The sequence below is a fragment of the Pseudoliparis swirei genome, chromosome 23 (genome assembly GCF_029220125.1).
Source record: "Pseudoliparis swirei isolate HS2019 ecotype Mariana Trench chromosome 23, NWPU_hadal_v1, whole genome shotgun sequence".
Lineage (NCBI taxonomy): Eukaryota > Metazoa > Chordata > Actinopteri > Perciformes > Liparidae > Pseudoliparis > Pseudoliparis swirei.
In genome coordinates, this window is record NC_079410.1 from 12485204 (window position 1) to 12509171 (window position 23968).

General features: G+C 39.7%; 4 protein-coding genes across 5 annotated transcripts; 2 read left to right on the forward strand and 2 right to left on the reverse strand.

Moving 5' to 3' along the window:
• Positions 1–1637: 1637 nt before the first annotated feature.
• On the reverse strand, positions 1638–8084 carry ush1ga (Usher syndrome 1Ga (autosomal recessive)). 2 transcript variants are annotated; one of them, XM_056408149.1, is made up of 4 exons: positions 7805–8084; positions 4285–4738; positions 2688–3484; positions 1638–2544 (listed from the first exon to the last, which is right to left on the reverse strand). In XM_056408149.1, exons 1-4 carry the CDS (start codon positions 7966–7968, stop codon positions 2541–2543), a joined length of 1419 nt encoding a protein of 472 aa, XP_056264124.1. In that variant the 5' UTR covers positions 7969–8084; the 3' UTR covers positions 1638–2540. The 2 variants fall into 2 exon arrangements, with proteins under 2 accessions (XP_056264124.1, XP_056264125.1); XM_056408150.1 differs by lacking the exon at positions 1638–2544 and having other exon boundaries at positions 2684–3484.
• Positions 8085–10261: 2177 nt separating this feature from the next.
• LOC130188461 (proton channel OTOP2-like) lies at positions 10262–13161 on the forward strand. The gene is made up of 6 exons (XM_056406835.1): positions 10262–10697; positions 10781–10917; positions 11008–11066; positions 11604–11746; positions 11836–12680; positions 12771–13161. Exons 1-6 carry the CDS (start codon positions 10262–10264, stop codon positions 12939–12941), a joined length of 1791 nt encoding a protein of 596 aa, XP_056262810.1. The 3' UTR covers positions 12942–13161.
• Positions 13162–14910: 1749 nt separating this feature from the next.
• zgc:112148 (uncharacterized protein LOC550424 homolog) lies at positions 14911–17796 on the forward strand. The gene is made up of 7 exons (XM_056406836.1): positions 14911–14960; positions 15163–15230; positions 15311–15455; positions 15937–16026; positions 16497–16622; positions 16719–16847; positions 16926–17796. The coding sequence occupies exons 1-7, from the start codon at positions 14949–14951 to the stop codon at positions 16950–16952; spliced, it is 597 nt and encodes a 198-aa protein (XP_056262811.1). The 5' UTR covers positions 14911–14948; the 3' UTR covers positions 16953–17796.
• A 937-nt stretch (positions 17797–18733) lies between these two features.
• Positions 18734–20350, reverse strand: LOC130188562 (5-hydroxytryptamine receptor 3C-like). Its single transcript, XM_056406958.1, has 4 exons — positions 20270–20350; positions 19809–20019; positions 19574–19717; positions 18734–19082 (listed from the first exon to the last, which is right to left on the reverse strand). Exons 1-4 carry the CDS (start codon positions 20348–20350, stop codon positions 18826–18828), a joined length of 693 nt encoding a protein of 230 aa, XP_056262933.1. The 3' UTR covers positions 18734–18825.
• Between the last annotated feature and the right edge of the window lie 3618 nt (positions 20351–23968).

Sequence of the window (23968 nt, forward strand, 5' to 3'; positions counted from 1 at the left end):
GTTTGAGTGGTCCCCGAGTCACCTCAAACTTGATTTAGTTGAGCTTTAGTTGGTCACAAGTTACTCCACGCTTAACGGCTGCTTTTTCCTGACCATAAGGAAATCATTGAAAAGCACGCCTAAGTTGAAGCGTTCTCATTTTTCAGCCCTCGTTTTTAACTCTTCCCTTCTCTCTGCATCCAGACTAATCTTAAAACACAGCAGATTACTCAGATGAGGGGAGGAAATGGAAAGCTTATTATGACCAAGCCAGGGAGGGAAATGGACGTCTTCTCTTTCATTCTGACTGGTTTGCTGATTTTAAACGGTTCATTTCAACAATAATCATAATTATTATATAGGTGTAAATAACCCCTTAAAAGGTTTATTGTTTTGTGTTGATTGCCTTATTTTGTATCTGCTTTATTGGTTCTGATGTATGCCTTTATATATTTTATTGTTTTAATGATTTTGTATATGTTTTAATCTACTTCCGCTTTGAGCTAAATTTGACTTTTATTTTGAAATGTTAAAAGGAAGCGCACCTTTACTTTATGTTAATATACAAACTTGACGGAACGGCTAAATGTGACCGACGGAGGCGCATTTCATGAAAAGTGTTGATAGTTTTAATGGACCCGTATGAGGCTAATGCTCTTACGGTGGTGACAAGGAGGTTTTAATTCAAGAGTTTTGGTTCATGATAATACAACGGAAGAAAGGAAATAAAGAAGTTCACCAGCAGTAAAGTCTCACGCCGATTGATATACGGGGATCCGTTACAATAGGAGTGTCACAATGTTTCCTTCTGAGAGCAATGATATGTTAGAGGCCACTTATCTTGAGAAGAACTTCCTGACTCCGTGTACAGAGGCAACAATGACGCTTGTTTTTGGTGTGTAAGCAGTACGTGAGGATTATCACGATGGCTGAAGATGCCAAAACAAGTAAATTCCGCTCTGTCTCTCTCTCACCCAACTCACACATACCAAAGTCTTGGCAGAGGTTTGAAATGTTGTCTTTGTAAACAGGAAGCAACTAAGACAGGGTTTACACTGACCTGTAAAAACCATGAATACATACAAACAGTTAATATTGGTTATTGAGTTGATTGAAATATGTGGTTCACTCATGAGTGAGTGTACTATATCTTTTAGTAGAGTTTTAGAAATACTGAGACTAAATATTCCCAGTAGAACCCCAACATCTAATTGTAGCTGCCAACCAAACAATATATACATGTTGTGAGTAATAACATTATATATTTGTTTATACATACTCATATTCTTTATTTAATTGTTTCATTACATGTGTACCTACAACATGATCTACATGTTTTTTCAGAGCCTTGTGTGTACATCTTTAGTTATACTGTTTTTCTGGTGGAAGCTGTACTATATTACTTTTATCGAAAGAAAAGTTTACAATATTTAAAGAACAAGTCACAACGTTGAACATTTTAAAGCATCTGAATATTCCTAATAAAATGTGCAGCATATGTGTAATCATAGAACCACATAGAAACACTAAATCCCCGAAAAATATGATTGAAGACGTGACCTCCATGATAAGCACGGCCCTGCTTTAGAGATGCCCATCTTACGTCAGTAGAGTGCAGTGAAAAGAACAACGTGTCATGTACGCGAAAACGTAAGTAATTCATTTCATTAAAACATTAGTATTTATTATTTTAAATCCACCTTATCGTTACAAAAATTGAGATTATAAACATTAACATATGCTCCTCTGCAGATGCTATTTAAAAAATAAACTTAAGATACAAACACTTGGAAGACTATCATATTGTCAAGACTGACACGAGTGATATGCAAAGGTTAGTATATGGGTACACATGCAAAATATAGAACTGCAACATGCTATATTGTGAATTATAAGATATTGTGCTTTCACATTGTACAGTAAATCAGAACAGTAATCTGAATGAACAATTGGCCTGCATGGCCAGTGAGCCGCACTTGGCCGGACATGGCTTGCTGTATGTAAACATTTACAGACATGGAAAAAGGAAACAGTCGAGTGGCCCTGGGTGAAAAGGTTGCTCAGACTATTGCAATAAGAAACAGTTAATAATAAAGTTACAATAAAGTGAATGTCAACGGGATTTAGGCACGAGCAACGCAAGCAGGATTTACCCCACAGGGGCCAACACATTGAGGGGAGATGGGCCCCACAATCAGTTCTCTGTTAACTACGCCAAATGGCATACAGTGAACACTACATTCTGACAATTGCCTTTCAGTTTGTTTAAACATGCAGTGCAGGGGACTCCAACCGACCCACATCAGATATATGTACAGTGATCCATGAGGCTAACAAGATGCTGTAAAAGGGTCCTGTAACAAATTTGTCTCACACTCGTCTCTTGTTGCTTGACATATTCCTCTTGACCGTGTCCTTTCTGCTTCGTTACCACTGAGGTACCAGCAGAGGCAAATCATTGCGCCCTCTCTGTCCATACGGGACATTCACTCCACAATGCTCCACTGACCTTTAAGCCTGGATGAGCACATGGCAGAGGGGGCCATCAATAGCAACTTGTATTATCTGCCGGGGACAGAACAAAGACAAGAGAAGAAACGGTTTGTCACTGAAGATCATTTGTGTAGGAGTGCAAACACAGCATAACAAACAATATGTACACAAATATTTCCTCACAACACTGTATAACTGAAAACCCTGTCACTCACAGCTCTGAGTCCACGATGCAGTCTGAGTCTTCTATGGTCTCCAGACGTCTCTTGCAGGCATCTAAGATCTTTTTCCTTGGTCCTAAGGGGACGTGGATACTCTTAAGGTCATGATCGGAGCACAGCAACAGTGCTTCAAGGTCAATCTTCTCCCTCTTTAAAATGGAGAAGAAGTCACTCATACTCTGTGTGGCAAGGAAGACCTCCAGAGGGCTCGTGTCAGCCTCATCGTCATCGTCCAGCCCCAATTCGACTTCTTCCCAGGGCAGCTCCTCCGCATTCCTCTGTTGAAGGCTGCGTGCACTGCCGATGCTGTCTTCATCTGCACTCGGGTAATGATGCAGCCGACTGCGCAAACGCACATTATTGCCTGACCGGTCTGCACTGTCCTCATCCCGACCACCGATGTCAAACATCCCCCCACTCACATAGTTCCTCCGAAAGACCATGGTGCCCAGACCGGGCCTATTGAACAGGGAGTCGTGTCCCGAGTCCGTGCTGATCTCAGAGTAGTCCACATCGGGACCGTGGAGGTCCGGCTCACTAATGGCACGTGAAATGGCATCGTAATTTTCTCTGGTAAACATGTCACGGACATTGCGATGGCCACGTTCCTTTGGGTTGACGTAAGTTCCCTGTTTGACAAACATGACATCGTTGCCCAGCTGAAGTCCGGAGAGGGAGCGCACACTCTTCCTCCCGTCCTCGTAGATTTTAAATGTCCCATCTCCTTGCTTCCTCTTATCCAGCTTCCTCTGAATCTTTGTCTTCCCTCGGTTTGTGGCATGAAGAGTAGCCTAACAGGACATGAATAGATACAGTCATTAGGCACAGATCAAATGATTAGATTTTCCAAACATAACTAGTCACCACATTCCAGGTTTAAATGTGTTGTAATGTTAATGTTGGCCTTGCTAGTGGGATATTGCATGAAGAGTCTCAGCAACTATGGATGGATGGTCATGACATTTAGTACTGACATTCATGGTCCCCAGAGGATGTATAAAACTCTCGTTGGTGATCTGTCGCGTTCCCTCTCGTGCCACCATGAAGTCGTCATTCTCGTTTTTTAATGACATATCTTGATAACTATTGGACGGATTGCTTTGACATTTTAAACAGACATTCGTGAGCCCAGAGGATGAATTGTATTAACTTTGGTAAACCGTTTGCTTTTCCACTAACGCCTTTCAAGCCATAATTCCCAATTGTCTAATATTTTGGTTAATGACCAAATACTTTCAAAACCTGAGATGCAAGACTAGCGTTGGAGCGGAGAGACAACGGGTTGTTTCACACGTCTCCCAGTTTACGAGCTCATTTCAAACTAATAAAAAGCTAAATCCTTATCAGACAGTAGCAGATTGGATTTCAGCAAATGTATTCCACCTATTTTGATCTCCGCATGGACTGTTGAACTCAAGCCTGCTTAAACATGATTGGCCAATACTTCCCGGACTACAAATGGAAAGAAGAATGACCGTAGTCATTATTTGTGTGATTTTGTGTTATTTGTGTGTGCCGTATAGAAAACATGCCAACATGCTACACAAACAGACTCTGTCCTTCAAGAATAGAAAGATAAAAACATGCTAACCTGAGAATATGGCACATTGACTGTGGTTGCATTTGAGTTATGCAGCTTGTGGCTAATAGAGCTGCTGTTGTAACTGGAAAAGCTCATGACGTCTGACGCAGAGGCCTCAGACGTCTCCTTGTGAAATCTCCGCTCCATGCGATCGTGGTGTTTCTTCTGCATCTTCACACACTCCTTGATCCGCCGCTCGGCATCGCGAAACGCCCGGTCCTTCATCTTGCCGACCAGCTTGGTGTTGAGGCCTGTCTGCTTGGTGGCGATGGTATCCAGGTAGCGGACGCAGTCCATGTGATTCTTTGTGGCGGCCATGTCCAATGGCGTGTGGTAGTCGTTGTCCAGGCACCAAATGTTGGCACCGAAAGACACCAAGAAGAAAAGGCAGTTGAGGTGACCGTTGGCAGCTGCCAGGTGGAGCGGCGTGTTCCCCCATATGTCGCACTTGTCAGGGTTTCCTCTGTGGGCCAACACAAATATGTTAAATACTATATATTTTGAATTAGGTGACTTCATATTTACGAAATAAATGTCTCCAGATCTTGTTTAAACTGTTGGTAAGGTTATGGATATCAGTTCTCTTCTTGGCCCTCTGTTGAGATGACTCACTCATGAGTAAGCATTTGATCTTTAGATTATGTTTTCAGCACTGACCTGCCATCCGTGGGCTGTTAATGGGGCCTTATTTAATAATTTATAGTCTGAACACAACATTGCCCATTTGGAAAACTAACTATACGGTAGATCTAATAGGCAATTCCTTTTTTAAAGGCTTTGACCATTTGGCATATAGAGGGTTTGATAAAAGCAATATGTTAAAAGAAATATACTATTATGCAGAGGCCATAACTAACAGTATAAGCAATGTTTACCCTTGGCTGACAGTCCTCGACCTTAGGGTTACCTCTCTGTGTGCTGCACTGTTGCTGCCTTTTCTGTAACATGACCACATGCTTGCCAGCACCACTGCCACACTACCGGTATCCAGTTTCAGGGGAGGTCTAATAGGTTGCGCCTGACTCAAAAAACTCAACTGTGCATGGCTGGTGATGTCACGCTAAATTCCTCAAGTCTAAACACAGCTGATTGGATGATGTGGAGGACAGATGTGTATGGAGCCTTCTTATTTTTCCTTAAAATCTACAGTATGCAATCTCATATTTGTAATCATTATTCTAATTTTATAATCGTTAGTATTCCATTAAGCATCAAATTGATATTTTTTTTCTTTCAAACACGATGTATTCATGTTATAGAGCTTGTCTGTTTCCATGACAACTCAATAATGTAAAAGCAGTTTAAACATTTAATTTTTCAAATTTATATTTTCTGTTTAGAGTCCTCTGTAGGGCATCACACCCCCTGAAATGACATGTATACAGAACTGTGTCTTGTCCTTGTCTTACAATGTAACCCTGACAGTCCGCTGAATATTTGATACGATGGATGTGAAGTTACTGTCGAAGGGCAAATGTATAATTGATGGAATGCGTTGTTGGGTTTTTGAAGGGAATGTTTATCAGATCTGCCGAACCAAGCCTGGGCAGCAATTAGCTATGAGGTCTTTCTCTGATTTCAGCTCCCTTGCTCCCTTTTGTCTGCACCGGATTGGCCTCAAAGAGCAACTTTAGGATCAGGGGCTGCGTGCGTTCGAATGTAGAGGGGAATGGTGGTCATCAGTGTGCATGATGGACAGCATGTTGTAAACAGCCCAGAAAGTGACAATAAAACAATAATCAAACAAAAGAATCGCACTGTTAGTCCTGTGCTGAAATGAAGGAATGCAAAATGCAATAAACTGATGATGAAAAAAGACAAACAGCAATTAGCTATTAGCTTTTCATTTTGAGAAGAAATGTGTATCACCCTCAAATTATATAATAAGCTTGTGTTTGCGGTCATCTAACATGACAGCTTTATGTGTCATAATTTATGTAAAATGCTGACCGCAGTGGTGCTAGTTCTGCCCACTTATCCCTCCCCTGTTCCTTATCACATTGTGGGCTGTTTGCATTTTCACATCCTATAACTTAATAACAGCTTGAGGTTACTGCAGGCGGCCCAGTGCAATATATTTGTCAAATATAGCACTGCATGACATCTTTCCCATGAAATCGTCAAACAGTATTAATCTTATCTTCATTATGTTCCAGGGTCTCACGAGTTTGGTGCTTCTGTGAAACATTATGGCAGCTATTAATGATTAATTTTAATACCGTATGTCAATCAGGGCTTTATATGCCATCAATAGAGGAATATATGTTCTTGTCAGCAGAATGAATGCTGAACCTTGTTTACACTTATTCCGTGGGAAGTAGTGAATTTAGAATGATCACGTAGACTGAAATCCTTCCTTTGTTGCCTGTGTGCTTTAGGAAAACTGTAAAAAGAAATGTCCTTAAATCAGATATTTTTCATTCAGTAAACCAAATGCTGATGAATGATGTCTCACTTTTACAGGACGTCCCTCACACACTTTACTCAATTAAGCAGATTCATAATGGGCCTCATTTCTCTGGCGGACAGCAAACCAGGTCAGCCAGAAAAGATGAGGAATGCGCTGTTCATGACTACCGATAACATTTGCACACTTTGCTGGAGCAGCATTTATGCTATGACGCGACTCCTAAAAGGATCTGCTGTTAATTGGATGAATCGTTTTCTTTTGCCTGTGATGGAATCAAATTATAATGAATGAAATGAAATGCTTACTTTGACATCAAAGTTCATGATTTAGGAATGAGATCAAATGTGTGTCTTACACGTCTCTTAATAGGACTACATGGATGTTTTAGCTGTTGTACAGTTAAAGCTGCCACTGACAAGCACGTTTTGGACTAATAATACCTCAACGACTATTCATGAACAATGTTATGTTAAATGACATGCGGGTGCTAAATAGTACAGGGTTATGTAGCTTTACAAAATGACAAACTATCTCCTGCTATGACTTATTGGTGATAATCTTTCAGATGATCATAAAGTTACGAAGTTAAGAAAATATCTGGTGAAAGCAAACTTTGGTTCACAACATTTAATATCCGTCTAACATCTCTCTGAGATGGTGCATATGGCTGTTGACAATAATGTCCAGACATGTTTTCACAATGAAATAGCCACTCTATGGGTAATGTCTAGACATGCCCAAATACAACAGAATAGTTACCAAACAGGTAACACGGCATTTCTTAGCCCGGAGCAAAGCCTGAGGTTATGTTGTTGGTAAGACCATGGCCACGTCTCTCCTGCGTTAAAGTCAACAACAACAAATGCTGGACCCTGTAAAAGGTGACCTACATTGTTACTGGTGGACAATTGATATTACAATATCTTTTTTAAATGATTATTTATCATACAATTATTTGTGGCTATTGTTTCCCTTACCAATCTTACACCACACATTGTTTGACATAAGAAATACAAGTGTTAAAATACACTTTAGCTCTATAATGTTTATGAAGGTGGACCCCGTGTTACGCACACGCCCTATGAGCCACACACACGGCTGCCGATGCTTTCTACCCACCCCCTCGCCGCGATCAGCCGCAGAGCCTCCAGGTTGCCGTGATAAGCGGCCCACAACGTCGGTGTCATGCCATCCTCATCCGGCGCGTTGAGGTCCTTCCGAGTCGCCTCCTTCAGCAGGTCCAGGTAGCCATCCCGGGCCGCCTTGTGGTACCTGTCATTCATGGTGCAGAATTAATCCACCCTGCTCGACTCCATTTCGTTTCATCAATTCCACCACCATCATCGTCGTCGTCATGCGGCGATGGAGTGGGAGCAGACCGGCTCAAGTGCCGATGTGTCCCGCAGTAGTTTCCCCCCCGGGGCCAGTCGCTCCTGGTCAGTGGCGGAGCGCGTCGCCGGTATCCAGGGACGACACGGTGCACTCCAGCGGGGTAACAGTGCTCCCGGTGGCCGGGGGGGACCTTAATAAAAACAACCCATAAAAAGCTTCAACAAAATCTAACAAATACACATCACGAGGCTGTAAATATCAAAGGGGCGTTGTTTTATTTTGATTTAATGATGTCCCCATTGCGCTCTAGCCAGATTGTAAAGCACTCCGAGACAAATTAGTAATTTGTGAAATTGGGCTATAGCTACAAATAAACTGAATTGAATTGAATTGAATTGAATTTTAGGCTTTCAATATTCACCTTAAAAAGACAATATCATATATGCTGATATCAAATCGAAATTCCCTGTAATGCAACTGTCCTGAAATTAATCCTCACTTCATTAAGGTGATAACATAAAGGTGTTGTTGTTTGATGTCGTTTGTAGGCTACTACATGTATTGCACCTCTCAAGGTAATGCATCCGGTGGAATATTTACAGGTCATGTTTCTGTTCAATCTGAACACATTTCGGAAATGTTTCAAACTCATGCAACCGGAATAAACTTTATACATAAACACGGAAGTTTAGTGAGATAGACTTTTGCTGGAAATGTACAGACATTTGAGAACACACGAGTAGGCCTACAGCTGTCTCATTGTGACGAAGAGAAAGAGTCACTCGGGTGTGTGTGTGTGTGTGTCAGCGTTCTTCTGAATAAACCATTGTTCTCATGTTAAGCTTTCCAAATCTGCTGGTATTTGTGAGGAACTTTGCAAAAACAAAAGTTATTGGAGTGTTGCAATAAAAAAAAGTCCCTCACTCACAGACCCGCCCCGTTCAAAATTAAATATGCAGCGAAACTGAAGTTTTCGGCATACTTCGAGACTTCCATAACAATAGGCAGAGAGTGGTCAGGCTTTTGGTGCTCCACTCCACACCTCCGGCGTTCTGCAGAGGCACGTTTCTTTATTCAGCCAGAGCATTAATGAGAACTGGGAGTATTCCCTTCAAGCACCGAATCAGACAGATAAGAGAGTTGCATAATGCTACGCCTGTTTAGAGAATGTAGATCAAGTTTTACATTTACATTGGGAAGTAAATGCATCATGTGGTCAGCTGCAGCAAAAAGGACATCACGTTGAACAAGTCAACAATCATCAGAAATATATATATATATATATATGCATTTTATCTTATATATATATGCATATTATGTTATTTATATATGTATGCATATTATATTATATATCTGCATATTATCTTTTATATATATATATATATGCATATGATCTTTTTGCAAAAAGATAATAAAAACACAAGTTTTTTTCTTATTTTGCAAATATATTAATGCAAAAAGATAATGAAAAACACACGTTTTGATGCAGTTTTGTTTTTCCTTTTGTCGCATTTATTTTGTGAAAACTGATTTTTCTTTTTTTCAATGACCCATAGATTACACCTGTATCGTATAACATTTAAAAAAAATGCAGTTTATCTGAAAAGGAACTGGTTTCTTGTATTTGGGAATACTTGAGAAAGAGGTTTTCGTGGAAACATCTTTTGAACTTTAAAAGAATATTTTGTGCAAAACACACTGTGTTTGGTAATAATATGGTGTTGTTCATAACAGTTTGATTGACATTCATGACTGCACAGTAAACAACAGTGTTTCGGACGGCATATAAAAACCATGACAGCTCCGACTGCTTCTCAGGATCACACTGCAACAGGTAGGTTTAGGTATCCTGAAACCTTCATTTTAAGAAGGTCACTGCTTTTGTCGGATTGTTATAAGAGCTTCATTTTGGTAACAAGAGCTTTATGCACGTTATTATATTTCACCTGTCCTGGAGTTAAAGTTTGTAACAGAGATGAAGTGGGATAGTGTGGAGGACTCACAGCTTATCCATGCACACTCTTTACAGCACGTGCCATGCTCGGCAAAATAGAGCCCGGAGAAGGGAAAGTTAAATCCAATATGCTGATTTGAAACTAGTCTTTTGTGTCCGTGAGGTTTCACCTGGGATCTGCCTTTTCAGGGAACTAATGAGTGGGTGTAGCTGTTAAACCTGTATTGTCTCAGGCGGAACCATGTTGCAGCAAACAACTCATTTGTGAATAGGACTTGGAAGAGAGAAGGATGTGTTTGAACAGTGGATATCAATGCAACTGTTTGACCGATGGCGACCCTTGTGAACCATGCAGCATGACGGCCAAAGACAGGGAGACGGAGGAGGCCCACCTGTCCAACAACACCAATGCACCGGGTGGAGTGGAGAGCGCATGCGAGCCCGACTCGACCACCCCTTCCACGGGAGTCGGGAAGGAGAAGAGTCAAAACTGGGGATGGATGCTGTCCGGGATCATTTGCGTCAACATTTTGATCCTGGGCTGCGCCTTGGTCAGCGGCAGTGCCGAAAACAATGTAAAGATCGGCAGCGCTGACCTGCAGGTCTTCCTCATCATCCTCCTCCTCCTCACCACCATCTGGATGGTTTATTATGTCATCGACACGGCCAGGACGAAGGATGCTGTTGATTACAAGGACGGCCATGCTGGACCTGTGTGGCTGCGGGGTAAGTGCATGCTCCACATCATCAGACAAAGTGTTTTTTATTTGCTGAGAGTGTTCAACTGATTTTGATCATTGCTCCTTCAGGAGGACTCGTGCTATTTGGATTGCTCAGCATCATCATGGATATTTTCAAGATAGCCAGCTATGCAGGCTACCTCCACTGCGATTCTGCCGTGAAGGTTGCATTTCCTGTGGTGCAACTTGTCTTCGTACTCGTGCAGGTAAAATGCACATTACAAATGTATTCATTCATTTAACTCAAGTCCTTATCATTGCAAAAGTATTAATACAATTGTGCAATCGATTTGCAGACATACTTTTTGTGGACACACTCCAAGGCCTGTGTGCAGCTACAAAGGAATATTACACGGTAGGTCATTCATGGAATAACTTGCTGTGTTTGATGGTTTCTTAAAGTTAACCCTTCTCCTTTAGTGTTGGTTCCCCAAGTACTTGAGAGTATTTCAGTTGTCTTCTGATGTTGTTTCACTGTCAAAATCAGAAGTTTCTCCTCATTTGCAAACCTTGAAAATGTAATTATTACTTACTTGTATTACACTTATCTACAAGATAGCTGCAATCAACAATCATTTCCATTATTGACTGTTCTGCAGATTATTGTCTTGATTGGTTGACTAAAACTATTAAACTATTATAAAAATGGTTTCAAATAATTTTTTTGTCAATTTGTCTAGATGTTTTAACACTAAACTGTAATACAACAATTTGGTTTGAAAACTAAATTAAATTAAAATCAAGACAATTATTAGTATTACCAATTTTTAATGTCGCCGCTTAAATTCAGTATGAAGCCGACATTAAAGCAGATTATAAGTGAAAATGATCAAAATGAACACTGTTTTAGTTTGATCATGATGTTCTGTTGATTCCCTCTGGTCTTATTTAGCTGTGGGCTGATGCTCACCCTGTCCACAAATCTAGTCGTGTGGATGACTGCGGTCACTGAGGAGTCCCTTCACCAAACAACATTTCCCGAATATCCGAGCAACGTCACTAAAATCTCAGGACGAAGAATGTACATGGATAGAGGTAATTAAAGAAAACAAATAAATCAAAGCCGGTATGAGTAAAGTACCACAACTGAATACTTATGTCTTCCTGCCTGTCGTGTCTTACAGCGGGTTATGGAGACGAAGCATGTACGTGCAGCCACACTTCATGCAGCATCTTCAAGGAGGCCTACTACTACCTGTACCCCTTCAACATTGAGTACAGTCTCTTTGCCTCAGCCATGACATACATCATGTGGAAAAATGTGGGCAGAGTAACAGAAGAACACGATCACCACATCAAATTCCAAATGAAGGATGTATATTTCGGTCCTGTTGCAGGATTAATCTTAGTGGTGTCGGGCCTGGCAACCTTCATCGTGTATGAGATGGAAATTATCAAAGGAGATAGTGATGATGACCAGAAAGACAGAGCAATAATGATGCACTTTGTCATGAATATAGTCATTGTGACCCTGATGTCCCTCTCTACTGTGATTGGCTGTGCCATCTACAAGGTGGACCACAGGGAGCACGTATTAGAGAAAAACCCAACGCGGAGCCTGGATGTGGGGCTGCTGGTTGGAGCTTCACTCGGACAATTTATCATCAGCTACTTCAGCATCGTAGCGATGGCTGCAACTGGAGCCAAAGGCTACCTGAACGGGCTCAACCTGACCTGGGCTATACTCATGGTGATCCAACTTGGCCTGCAAAACTTTTTCATCATCGAAGGGCTACATCGGGAGCCCTACCACGAGGTGCGCCTCGTCACTGTGGTTGCAAATCCATATGTGCTGCAGCCGGGCAAAGAACTGAGCATCTATGAAGGAACCGACATGGACGCCAAGCCCAGACCGGTGCTCACAGCACACTGCCTGCACGGACACGCGGCCGAGCACAGACCCAAACTGTTGTGGAAGAGACGGGTTTTGAAGGAGGTGTGCGTGTTTCTGCTGTTGGGCAACGTCATAGTGAGTAATGTTCACCTTTACACTCTCAAAGTTACTGCTTGAAAATTCACCTGATGCTAATAAACCTGTTGCCCTTTCCGTCTTTGACAGCTGTGGATCATGCCGGCATTCGGCGCTCGACCCCAGTTTGACCACGACACTGAAACGGAATTCTACAAATTCAACATGTGGGCTGCGATTGTAAATGTTGGACTTCCCTTTGGCATTTTTTACCGCATGCATTCAGTCGCCAGTCTGTTTGAGGTCTTTCTGACCTCATAACACTGCAGGAGTTCAGCCAACCTCAGCCAACTGTTTTGACAACATGAAGTTGTTTTGTATAAATTGCAGTTTGTTTTGATGATTCTTTGTTCTTACTTTATAAATTGTGAAAGTGCAAGTTTGTCAAACAATGTCTCTCGTGATAATCCTGAATATGTAAAAATTGAAATGTATTCAAAATATTATTATAAGTCAAAAAAAGATTGTCAAGCTAATCTGGTGTGACATGTTTTATGCTTCATCCTCAGCACACACAAAATAAAGGCAAGCAATGCAATAGTTTGAGTAAGAAAATACTTGTGTCAATTATTATTATTATTATTAATCCACATTTTATTTGTAGTATACAGCTATAGTGGTTAACTACCATTTACAATGTTCTGAATTAAATCAAGATAATAACTTAGTGGATAATGGAAATATGTGTTGGTTGGAGCCAACATTTAAACATGGATTTTGGACATCATACTATCTTATGTTGTTTTAATCAAACTTTATTTAGTAATAACATATTTTTTTTAAAATAATAATAAAAAAAGATTTTATACATATATATATATTCTTTTAAAGTTCATTTAGTTTAAACTGATTGAAATGCCACTTGGGTATGATTCTGTACAAAATCCCCCGAAAAAAGAATCGAATAAAACCTATAGAAAGAGTCACTCAATTACACACATTAAATAAAAGCTCTTCCCTTTTTTTCCCCCTGAAGGGTTATTTGGGAGTTTTTCCTGGTCCGATGCGAGGTTTTGGGGCAGGGATGTCTATGTGTACAGATTGTAAAGCACTCCGAGACAAATTTGTAATTTGTGAAATTGGGCTATACAAATAAACTGAATTGAATTGAATATCATTTAGAATATCTTACAGGCTTGAATAAAAGCCTTTTTCTACACTGGAATAATGTCATGTAACATACATCCATAGAGTCAGGCACGTGCACAGACATTTTGGGGGGCAGGTGCTCAAACCTAAAAAAAAGGGCACCCATTGCCAAAAACAAAATTCTGACAGAGTTGAAGCATAAGCAGCAATACACCAATGATGCTGTCCTCGACCTGCATTTCCTCTGGGCAGGATTAGACAGCTAGCTTACATTTTCTTTTTGAATAAAGTTGAATTATTATATGGCAACAACAGTAGGCTACAAGTGTTCTGATTGGATAATGGGCCGTCATGCCAGCCACCTATTGCCCTCCTCACTGGTCTGATACGGATGCGTATTGCCCTCTGACCTCATTTTCAAAATGAGCGATATTGATAGACATCAACAGCCAAGAGGAAATTCAGAAGCAGCGAAAATGTGTTATTGAAAGTGATGAAGAGGAGAAACTATAGTTTGGATCACTTGTGTTGTTACTTTACTGTAAATTAAAACTATTTTAGCTGAACCGTGTTGTCCGTTGTAAGACTGGAACAGCCAAAACAAAGAGATAAAACAATGAGGCACAAGGATAGCATGACACCGAGAGCTAGCATTGTTAGAATAGTTTAGCTCCTATTTTCTGGCTGTGAATTCTCGTGACATTTATAAACATACTTTCAAAATGGTCTAAACAGCATTTATACAACACAAAAAAGATTCTCTCTCTCTCTCACTCAAACATGACGTCAGTAAACAGCTGCAGAGCACGTCGGGGCAAAATTCTCACAAGAACTCAAATAAATGTCCCGTCGGATATCAAATCACATTTGGGGGGAGTTTATGACAGAGAGAGTAACTTTTATTCTTAAATACTGATGAATGAAAACAAATTGTCTCCAGCAAAAAGGGCACTTTTCTCATCCAGGGCAAACGGGCTGGTGCTTGAGCACCACTAGGGCTATATCTGTGCACGTGCCTGCATAGAGTGTATAAAAGAAGCAGAAATAGCTATTTATTTGGGCTGATGTCTACATTTTACTTTTGAGTCAGGCACATTTGAGCCACCCTTCCTCCGGGTCCTTCGCATAAGGTTTTGTTTACAACCACGTCACCAGGAAATACAACCACGAAGTTTCAATATGCTGCGACAGGTGATCGGTCCTAAACTTGACTTTTGTGAATACTTAGAGACACTATTGGCTTTTGAATATTGTGCAACTCGTCGGAATCGACATTTCTGTCTTGATATGTGACTGTTCTGATTAAAACTATAAACTAAGCCGTGGAAACGGATCTGGAAGATGAGCATAGCGTTAACCTGATCATATTTATAGATATATGTTATGTTAACAGGACTTGCACGACGCTCCTCTTTTTGGTGAAGATGACGGTAACGTAGGCGCCAGAAGGCCGAACATTGGGTGAGGTGTGCCGGCCTGCTTCTGTCTCGAGTGACCGTCCTGTTCGGACCCAACTTTTTATTCTCAAATGTGTGTTTCAGACACCCGCTGGTCTCTTTCTTCCATCTCTTCTTCCGAACAAGTGCCATCTTGGTCTACTTACTGTGTGACATCTTCAGCAGTCGTTTCATTGTCTGTATGGTCACCATCATCCTCCTGCTGTCATGTGACTTCTGGACCGTCAAGGTGGGCAGTTGGATCACTAGATATGGAAATCCATCATCTATAATAATCCCATGTTATGCTTTAGTTTTATATCAACACAAAGAGCTGATTGGCTGCGTTGATTCTGAACACACTTTCACATGATGGAAAATAATCACATTTCGACCTTTTTGGATCAGGTCCAGATCAAAAACCACTATACTTAGACCAGTGGTCTTTGACCTCAACCTGATCCTATGTAGTCTATATGTGAAGGAACAAAACGCACATTTAAATCTCCCCTTTCTGCATTTTCACAAATTTGAAAGTGTTCCAGACCGTGTCAAACAACACATATGTTGCTCAGCAATGTTTTTCTAATAGTTGCAGATCAAGTTTGACTTTTGTGCATTTTATTGTATAACATTATTATGTTTTGGTCTTTGAATCTCCATGTAACTACTTTTGAATAAATGTACGTTGTTAATGATGGAAACAAATCAAAGGACCTGTTTCCCCTCAGAATGTATCGGGCAGATTGTTGGTGGGCCTTCGGTGGTGGAATCAAGTGGATAAAGATGGAAATAGCCACTGGGTGTTTGAGTCCAGGAAGGTAAGCACAAGGTCATCTGATATACAATCCTTAAAGGCCAGGATATGAATCCTTATGGGCTTTTACACAGACCTCTGTCCAACCCAAGAGAAAAATAAAGTTTTCTCAACAAAGCTTTCTCACGTAGACAAACATCCAACAAAAAAAAACAGCATCTCTTGTAAGCTAAACAACCTTATCATATTTATCTTTGTAATGAATATTATTCAGTGTGACCAAGGCAGCAAAAGTGATATAGGCTTCAGTAAACACAAGGATGTTCATTGTTACTCAGTAACTTTCTTTTTTTTACAGTGTAATGTAGCTGCATGACCTTATTACACAATTGAAGATAGTGTAACATAGAACAGCTGCATTGTCCTCCCTGAGAAGTATCACACGTCACCATAGGAACTTTGGATTTTGATTTTCCAACAGTTTTTTGTCTTGTTTTTATTGAACAGCGAATCCTTGTTTAATTCTCTGTTCAGACGCACAGTCGGAACCCGGCGTCCAGCGCCGAGTCGCGGATCTTCTGGCTCGGACTCGTCGTGTGCCCCATCTTCTGGATAGTGTTCGTGTTCAGCACCATCTTCTCTTTCAAGATCAAGTGGTTGGTGAGTTCAGGGCTTTTGAAAGTGAACGTCGATTACATTTCTGTCTTTATCAGTTGATAATTGTCGGTGCGTTTCTTTGTCGTTGTCGGCCTCCAGGCTGTCGTAGTCATGGGCTTGGTGTTACAATGGGCAAACTTGTATGGCTATGTCAGATGCAAGTTGGGTGGACAGACCAACCTGAAAAACATGGCACAGAACTATCTTGGCGTCCAGATTTTCAAACAGGTATGTGAAGGGTGCACACGCTGGACATGTTCGTATAACTGGCATGAACTTTTGCATTTGTTTTTTCTTTCATGAAAGGCAATGAAAAAGACCCAGGGACTTTGAAGTTGAAGAGGATAAGTGGCGAAACCGCTGGCAGTGTGATGGACACATTATATCTACGTGATACCCGTGGGGCTTTTCTGAGGATGGAAGGGTTTTTGTTATTTCACTCAAGTTTTTGATGCAACTGATTTTGTATGTGTTTTTTTTCCTCTGAAATCATTGACTGATGAATTTAAGAATAATTTCCCAACTTTCCATTGATGCAAATACAAAAAAGTATACTTGTTTTTGAGAATACATTCCATACAGTGAATAGTTTTGGCAGTGCATCAGTTCAGAGGACAGGTAGAGTTATACTTTCTACTGATATAAGGTTGTTGGGAAATGTAAACCTTTCATGGTAAACTGAGTTTACCACACTACTGACATAATCCTTATAAGACTTTCAGTTATTTTAAAATAGGTGTTATGTTATATAATGTTAAAACAACAGACTTGGGATTTAGATCAAGGCAGTTTTTGTTATTAGAAAAATTAAAGCATTATTTTTTTACTTTAGATTTTGATGACTCGGCATCTTTCAATGTATACTGTTGTGAAAAGGGCTTTGGAGGGCACAAGATAAATAGATATAGATGTTACCTTATTGTTCCTATCATTTAAACTAAGTGTGGGCCTTACAGTTATACTGCTGCTTTATGTTGTTTTAATCTAACTTTATTTATTGTTTAAAGATCATGATGAATGATATTGGGATACGGTTGGGAGAAGCGGGTAAAGTATATAATGTTTACTGACAAGTGCCACTTGGTTGTAATTTTACACAAACACTAGGGATTTACCCTGGACATCTCTGAAATGATTGTTTTACAAAAACATAAATGAATAAATACAATAAGAAACATATGACCATCATTTCTGTCTGGAAACATCAATCTTCCTAAAGGTTCACTAGTCCTGTGATCATGTTATCTAAACATACTAAATATTGAACTGTTATTCTAGATGACGAAGTGGAACAAAGGTGTGTCATGGTTTTCTTAATATTATGTTATTAAAACCAATAGTCTAAACAAGGGATCAAGTCCAGTCACGTGTCTGCAGTGAACGAATTAAACCACTAGGTGGCAACGACAGAACATCGGTGTTTACCGGAGGCCATGCAGTTTCACCCTCTTTTCCTGACTGTTAATATATGTGTAAGTATTTGTATAGACAATACATACCTCGTATCATATGACATTTTCACAAATAAAATCTCACATGTTGAGGGCTGAAGGAACATGGTGCAGATGTTTCCGTTTTAAATAACAGGTAAATATAATACAAGTGATGCCAAACAAAAAAATAACCATTCACTGACCATCAACTGTCTATTTAATACAGGCCTGCTAATTATTTGATGAGGTACCAGACATAGCAAGTATCTAAACATTGGTCTACTTAGTTCAAGTAGTCTGCTTTTTTCTATCTATAAATTCCTGTTATATCCTGTTGTATCCTTCATATAATATGGACTTCTCAGTCATGACCAGTACTCAATCAATTGATGGATTTATTCTGGGATTCAAGCGCATTGGTAAATGGATATTTCAAATCCAACTGAAACTGTAACCCCCAAAACTGCAATACAAACTGAATCGTGGGCCGGTTGCACAACTGATATTTTCATAAAATAATAACAAAATAAAATCAGGAGTGAAGGATGAATTCCTTTATTTGTTTAATTGTCATACATATTCCAACACACATCTTTATCAGACATCTATGAGATAAGCTATGATTACAAACGAGCACCACAGTAATTGACAAAATACAAAGAATGTGAGGTTAAACACATATGTAATAAAATAAATGTAATAAATGTGTGCTGAGATTAGCACGTGGACATTTTAGAGCTTAGTTTACGAGTTTCTATAGTGACACTGTTTTATTAGTCCCAGAAATCAAAATGGTTAACTGAGCATTCATATTCTGCCATCACATATGTCATGGCAATGAAGTATATCGTGCCACAAATAAGGTAGAGCCAAAAAAAGATCTTATCCAATTTGTCGGCAAACATCTCATTTCTATTACTTTCCTGTGTTTTGGCATCAAAAGCTTCCAGAAAGTCGACCACCTTTCTGAGCAAATGACTGTTGTCTTCTGAGCCGGTGAGCTGAATGACACTAATGTCAGCTTTGACTTCTGTGGGGAATGATGCCGCTGTCAGAGCAGGTCATACAGCTTGTTATTTAATGCAAAGAAATCAAGACGTAAACATCAGAATACCCGTCTCAATATCAAGATCAAGTATATTGCACTGCAGAATCAACAGATACAGTGGGTACGGAAAGTATTCAGACCCCCTAAATGTTTCACTCTTTGTTTCATTGCAGCCATTTTCTAAAATCAAAAAAGTTCATTTTATTTCTCATTAATTTACACTCAGCACCCCATCTTGACAGAAAAAAACAGAAATGTAGAAATTTTTGCAAATTTATTAAAAAAGAAAAACCAAAAGTATTCATTTATGTTTCTTTCTGTCAAGATGGGGTGCTGAGTTACATTAATGAGAAATAAATGGAACTTTTTTGATTATAGCAAATGGCTGCAATGAAAAAAAAAGTGAAAATGTTAAAGGGCTCTGAATACTTTCCATACCCACTGTATGCTGCTTGTTGAACAGTCTTCCTCACCCTCATCCTCCTTCCAGTCCTTGTCTCCTGAGACAGACTCTCTGCAGCAGAACAGGAGGCGGCCGTCTGAGGACAAGCGCGTCATCACCATGGAAAACAACATGCTCAGCACCAAGAGGATGAGGCACACACTGAAGTGGATTCCTGCGGCACAGACAAGACGGTTAGTGACTCCGACTGCGACGCCGCTCGTGTATTTGGAGAACTTGTGAGTGTCTGTGGCGAGGTGACTGACGGATAACGGGGCTGCAGTTGCCGTCTCCGGGCAGCAGGTTGTTGAGGATGATGAGGAACATGGTGAAGCTGAGCACAAGCGTGACCTTAAAACAGTTGCGTTCCCCGCCTTTCAGCGGCAGAGCGAAGCTGACCACATCGGCCAAGATGATCAGAATACTGGGCAGCAGTAAAGTTATGAAGGGGTTGGTAGATTTAATGGTCAAAGACACCTGAGGAGGAGCAGACAGAGTTTCATGGGACAAGCTGGAATTGTTTGATGATTATTGATTTATTTATTGATTACTCGACTACGAGTTTAGGTCTGACCCTAGCTTGAGATATGTCACAATCAAAAAGGTAAATTGCTGTTTTATTGTTTTAAAGTTAAATACTGTTAGGTTACTACCGCTTTTGCAAGAAATGAGTGAATCATTACCTGTATAAAGTATAAATGCCTATTCTACGTGCTCACACACTTACCATAATGTAATTACGGTCACTTCTTTTTTGCTGGAGCTCCACAGCGTCAGTTGTCCAATCTCCATGGGTCCCATCGACCATCTTTAAATCACTGAATACCAACTCTGTGCCACATCCTGAAGGAAATGGCTTCTTTAAAAGAGCACTTCACTGGCACAGCATTGACCGACTCACGATGGGCAGTTAAAAAAACTAAACTTAATTATTTTCTTTTCATTCCTTGCATACATCCAAACATAGCACCTAAATTACCCACAATATGCCCTCTGGTGCGTTAAGCTAGCAGCAACTAATGTAGCCTCACTTTACATTATTATGGTAATGCCCAAGTAATTGGAATAGCATCCAAAAGATGAAGGATTAAAAAACTAAAAACTAAAATAAATACATAATAATAATAATAATTAAACCACAAGATAACTAACAACTCCACAATCATTAATAACCAATAGAAAATTAATCAACATCTTCAAATTATGAAATCAAGCAAATTAACCCCAAAACGACTTTACACCCAATTTGCCTAAAACTTAGATAAAACACTATATTATATTTGTACCAGTGCTCACCTTCTTTGGACCAGCTTTGGATCGCAACAGGACATTTATCACTAGCGAAGGGATAGTTGAACATGTTGATATCACAGTTGAGCTCTGCCTTTATGGTCACAATGTGTTTCACTGTGCCGTTACTGTATACCAGCAGATCATGGGAACCGTGGGACATAGTGCTCGTTATTCTACACGGGGGAGAAACAACACATCGGTGAGATGAATATCAACAAGTCCATCAATAGATTGTTGCCCTGATAGTTGGAAGATGTTATGTAACTTACCCATTAGTGACATGCAGCTCTGGGGTCCAGATTTTATCCACTGGCAGGATCACTTGGCCATATTGGTAAACCGAGGTGTCCCATCCCAGCTCAGGATCTGTCCACACCTGTGGGTTCAAATCATAATGAATGTGACTGAAAGATATTCTTTGTTTCTTTTCGTCCATTTGTTAGTTTCTTGGAACTTACAAGTTTGGCTCGCATACTACTAAATATGCGGAGATTCTTTGTGTCCTGTGAAAAAAAAGATAGTAAATGTGGTTCAGAAAGTGGCAACTCTGTTGAACTGCTGGTGTAAATTATACAATTTCAAAATATTGCTCATATGCCCATTTTGTCTTCCTGCATGCATTTACCACCTGACGAAAATACATTCTGAAAACATCTTACACATGTTCACGTTAACAAGACTTAAGAATAATCACACCAGCAAAGAATTACATTTGAAATGATTTTCTCTTATCAAATTATGAGAGATCTAGAAAGGAGAAACAAATAAGAATTCTCCGAAAATGTATAAAACAATACTGACGACTGATAGAGTCTGGTACTCGATGAACGGCACCCTAATCGTTTGGGTGCAGTTTTCATCCTGTGGCTGAGATAGATATTCTTTCTTCACCAACATTTCAGCCAGACATCGGCGAGTTGTGCAGCTGGCATGTCCACATCCTGAAATCAGAGATAAAAAGAGAACCAACGCTTTGAATTATTTTTAAAATACATTAAAGTGTTTTATAAAAATATATATTTTTTAAATACGTAAAAATATTTTGTAACACTTTAAAAAAGATAGTTAAATTCCATTATTCTACCTCTTTAAACATTGTTTTGTGAACTATATATTACACTTACCAACTGTTAGTAAACACAGTAAGAAGAATACCGTCCACAGCCTCTGGGTGACAGAGCTCCACATGTCTGGCTGTGAGACTGATGCCAGCTGTGCTCCTTCTCTTCAGGTGTTTAGCTGACACGGCGCTTAAATAGGCCTGACTGCCATGTAACCACATATGTACAACCCGACAGGCACACCACAAGACAATAGTGAGTGTCCAGCGCATCCCTCAGTGATCCTGTGTCAACAGTCAGAACACAAGTGCATCTCATCTCACCGTCTGTTTGCAGCTGCCATTTGTCCTTATAGCTCGTCATGCTGTTTTGCATTTGAAAGAGAGTGAGGCTGATATGTAGAGGCCGCCAATAATGGAGACCTGAGTTCAGTTCATTGTCTCCCAGTCACTGATGCAGCACAGAGATTATAGAAATACTTTGCTTTATCAGCTGGATGAGTTCAGGTTTTTTCTTTTTTTCTTTTTTCTTATTGTTTTGAAAATATAAAAGCCCATTTCATTATGTAGAAGTAATTAGACTGTTCATTCATATTAGATTGCACTGTCATGGTATACAAGTGTAATATGATAGGGGTGTCATCTGCAATTATATAGATTTAGTCATTTTTAAAATAAATATCATGCATGTGGGGTAAGGGCAGTTAATATACTGTTCATAAACTCTACATTATGAGCGATATACTTTTAAGTTGTGTAACTTAAATGTGTTTTAACTGGATTATTGGTTCATTGAGAAACTGGTGCTTTATCTTAAATATTGAATCGGGTCAAAATGACCCGAAGGCAACACAAGGGTTAATAATGCCATATTAGTGTGGCCTACCTGATAGGCCAGATCATTATCATCCCTGAGGTCATTGCCTTTTGACAAAGTTAACTGTTTTCAAAAGCATCCATATGCGAGTGTGAGCATATATATATATATATATATATATATATATATATATATATATATATATATATATATATATATATATATTGTTTGGGAGTTTTTCCTGATCCGATGTGAGGTTTTGGGACAGGGCTGCTATGTGTACAGATTGTAAAGCACTCTGAGACAAATTTGTAATTTGTGAAAATGGGCTATACAAATAAACTGAATTGAATTGAATATATATACATATACACACACATACACAAACACGCTGGATCTCTTTGAATGTTGGATTTTGTTTTAGTGTCTTGTAAGGTGCAACATGATGCAGAACTTTTAATAAAGATTAATAAATGCCTTTTCTTCACTGTACTTTCACAGTTTGTGTGTGAAGAAGTATGTACTGCAGTAAAGCAAGTACTACTGTTTTCCTCCTGTCTGTTTTCCACTCATTTGTTTTATAGTTGCTGCCAGTAAATGACAGACTAAAGAACTACTCTTTCCAGGTTATCTCTCAATGGAATTTCTCTTATCTCTGTCTTCGCACATCTTAACCCTCCTGTTGCCTTAGGGTCATTTTGACCCGATTCAATGTTTCACCCTCCTGTTACCTTTATATTTACTAACATATTTTACCCTTTGGGTTCAATTTGACGCCAGCAATTAAAACCTCCAGAAAATTATTAGAATTAATATTGTTTTCCAAGTTTAAGTGTGAGGCACTTTATGTTTGTTTGTTGACTACCGAAAGAACACCGACATTAAACATTGAATGGGGTCAAATTAATCCTAAGGCGACACGAGGGTGTAATATTGATTCGGGTCAAATTGACCCTAAGGCAACACAAGGGTTAAACAACCAATACGGGATGAATCGGCAGGTTTCACCGTGTAAGGGAGAGTCATGTTCTATTTTTAAACCCAACAAGTTTGTTTTGATGTTGTTGACCTCTTTGTGTTCTACTTGGATGCTCTTATGACTGCAATAAAAATGGCTTCAAAGTTAAGTGAGATAGCTCTCGTCTTATCAGAACCAAATTGAGGACAACTGGGACAAAGCAAATGCGTGTGCCAATGACAGCGTCACCCAAAGGAGCAAAGGTTAACTTTCCGTCTAATGAATCATGGAAATACGA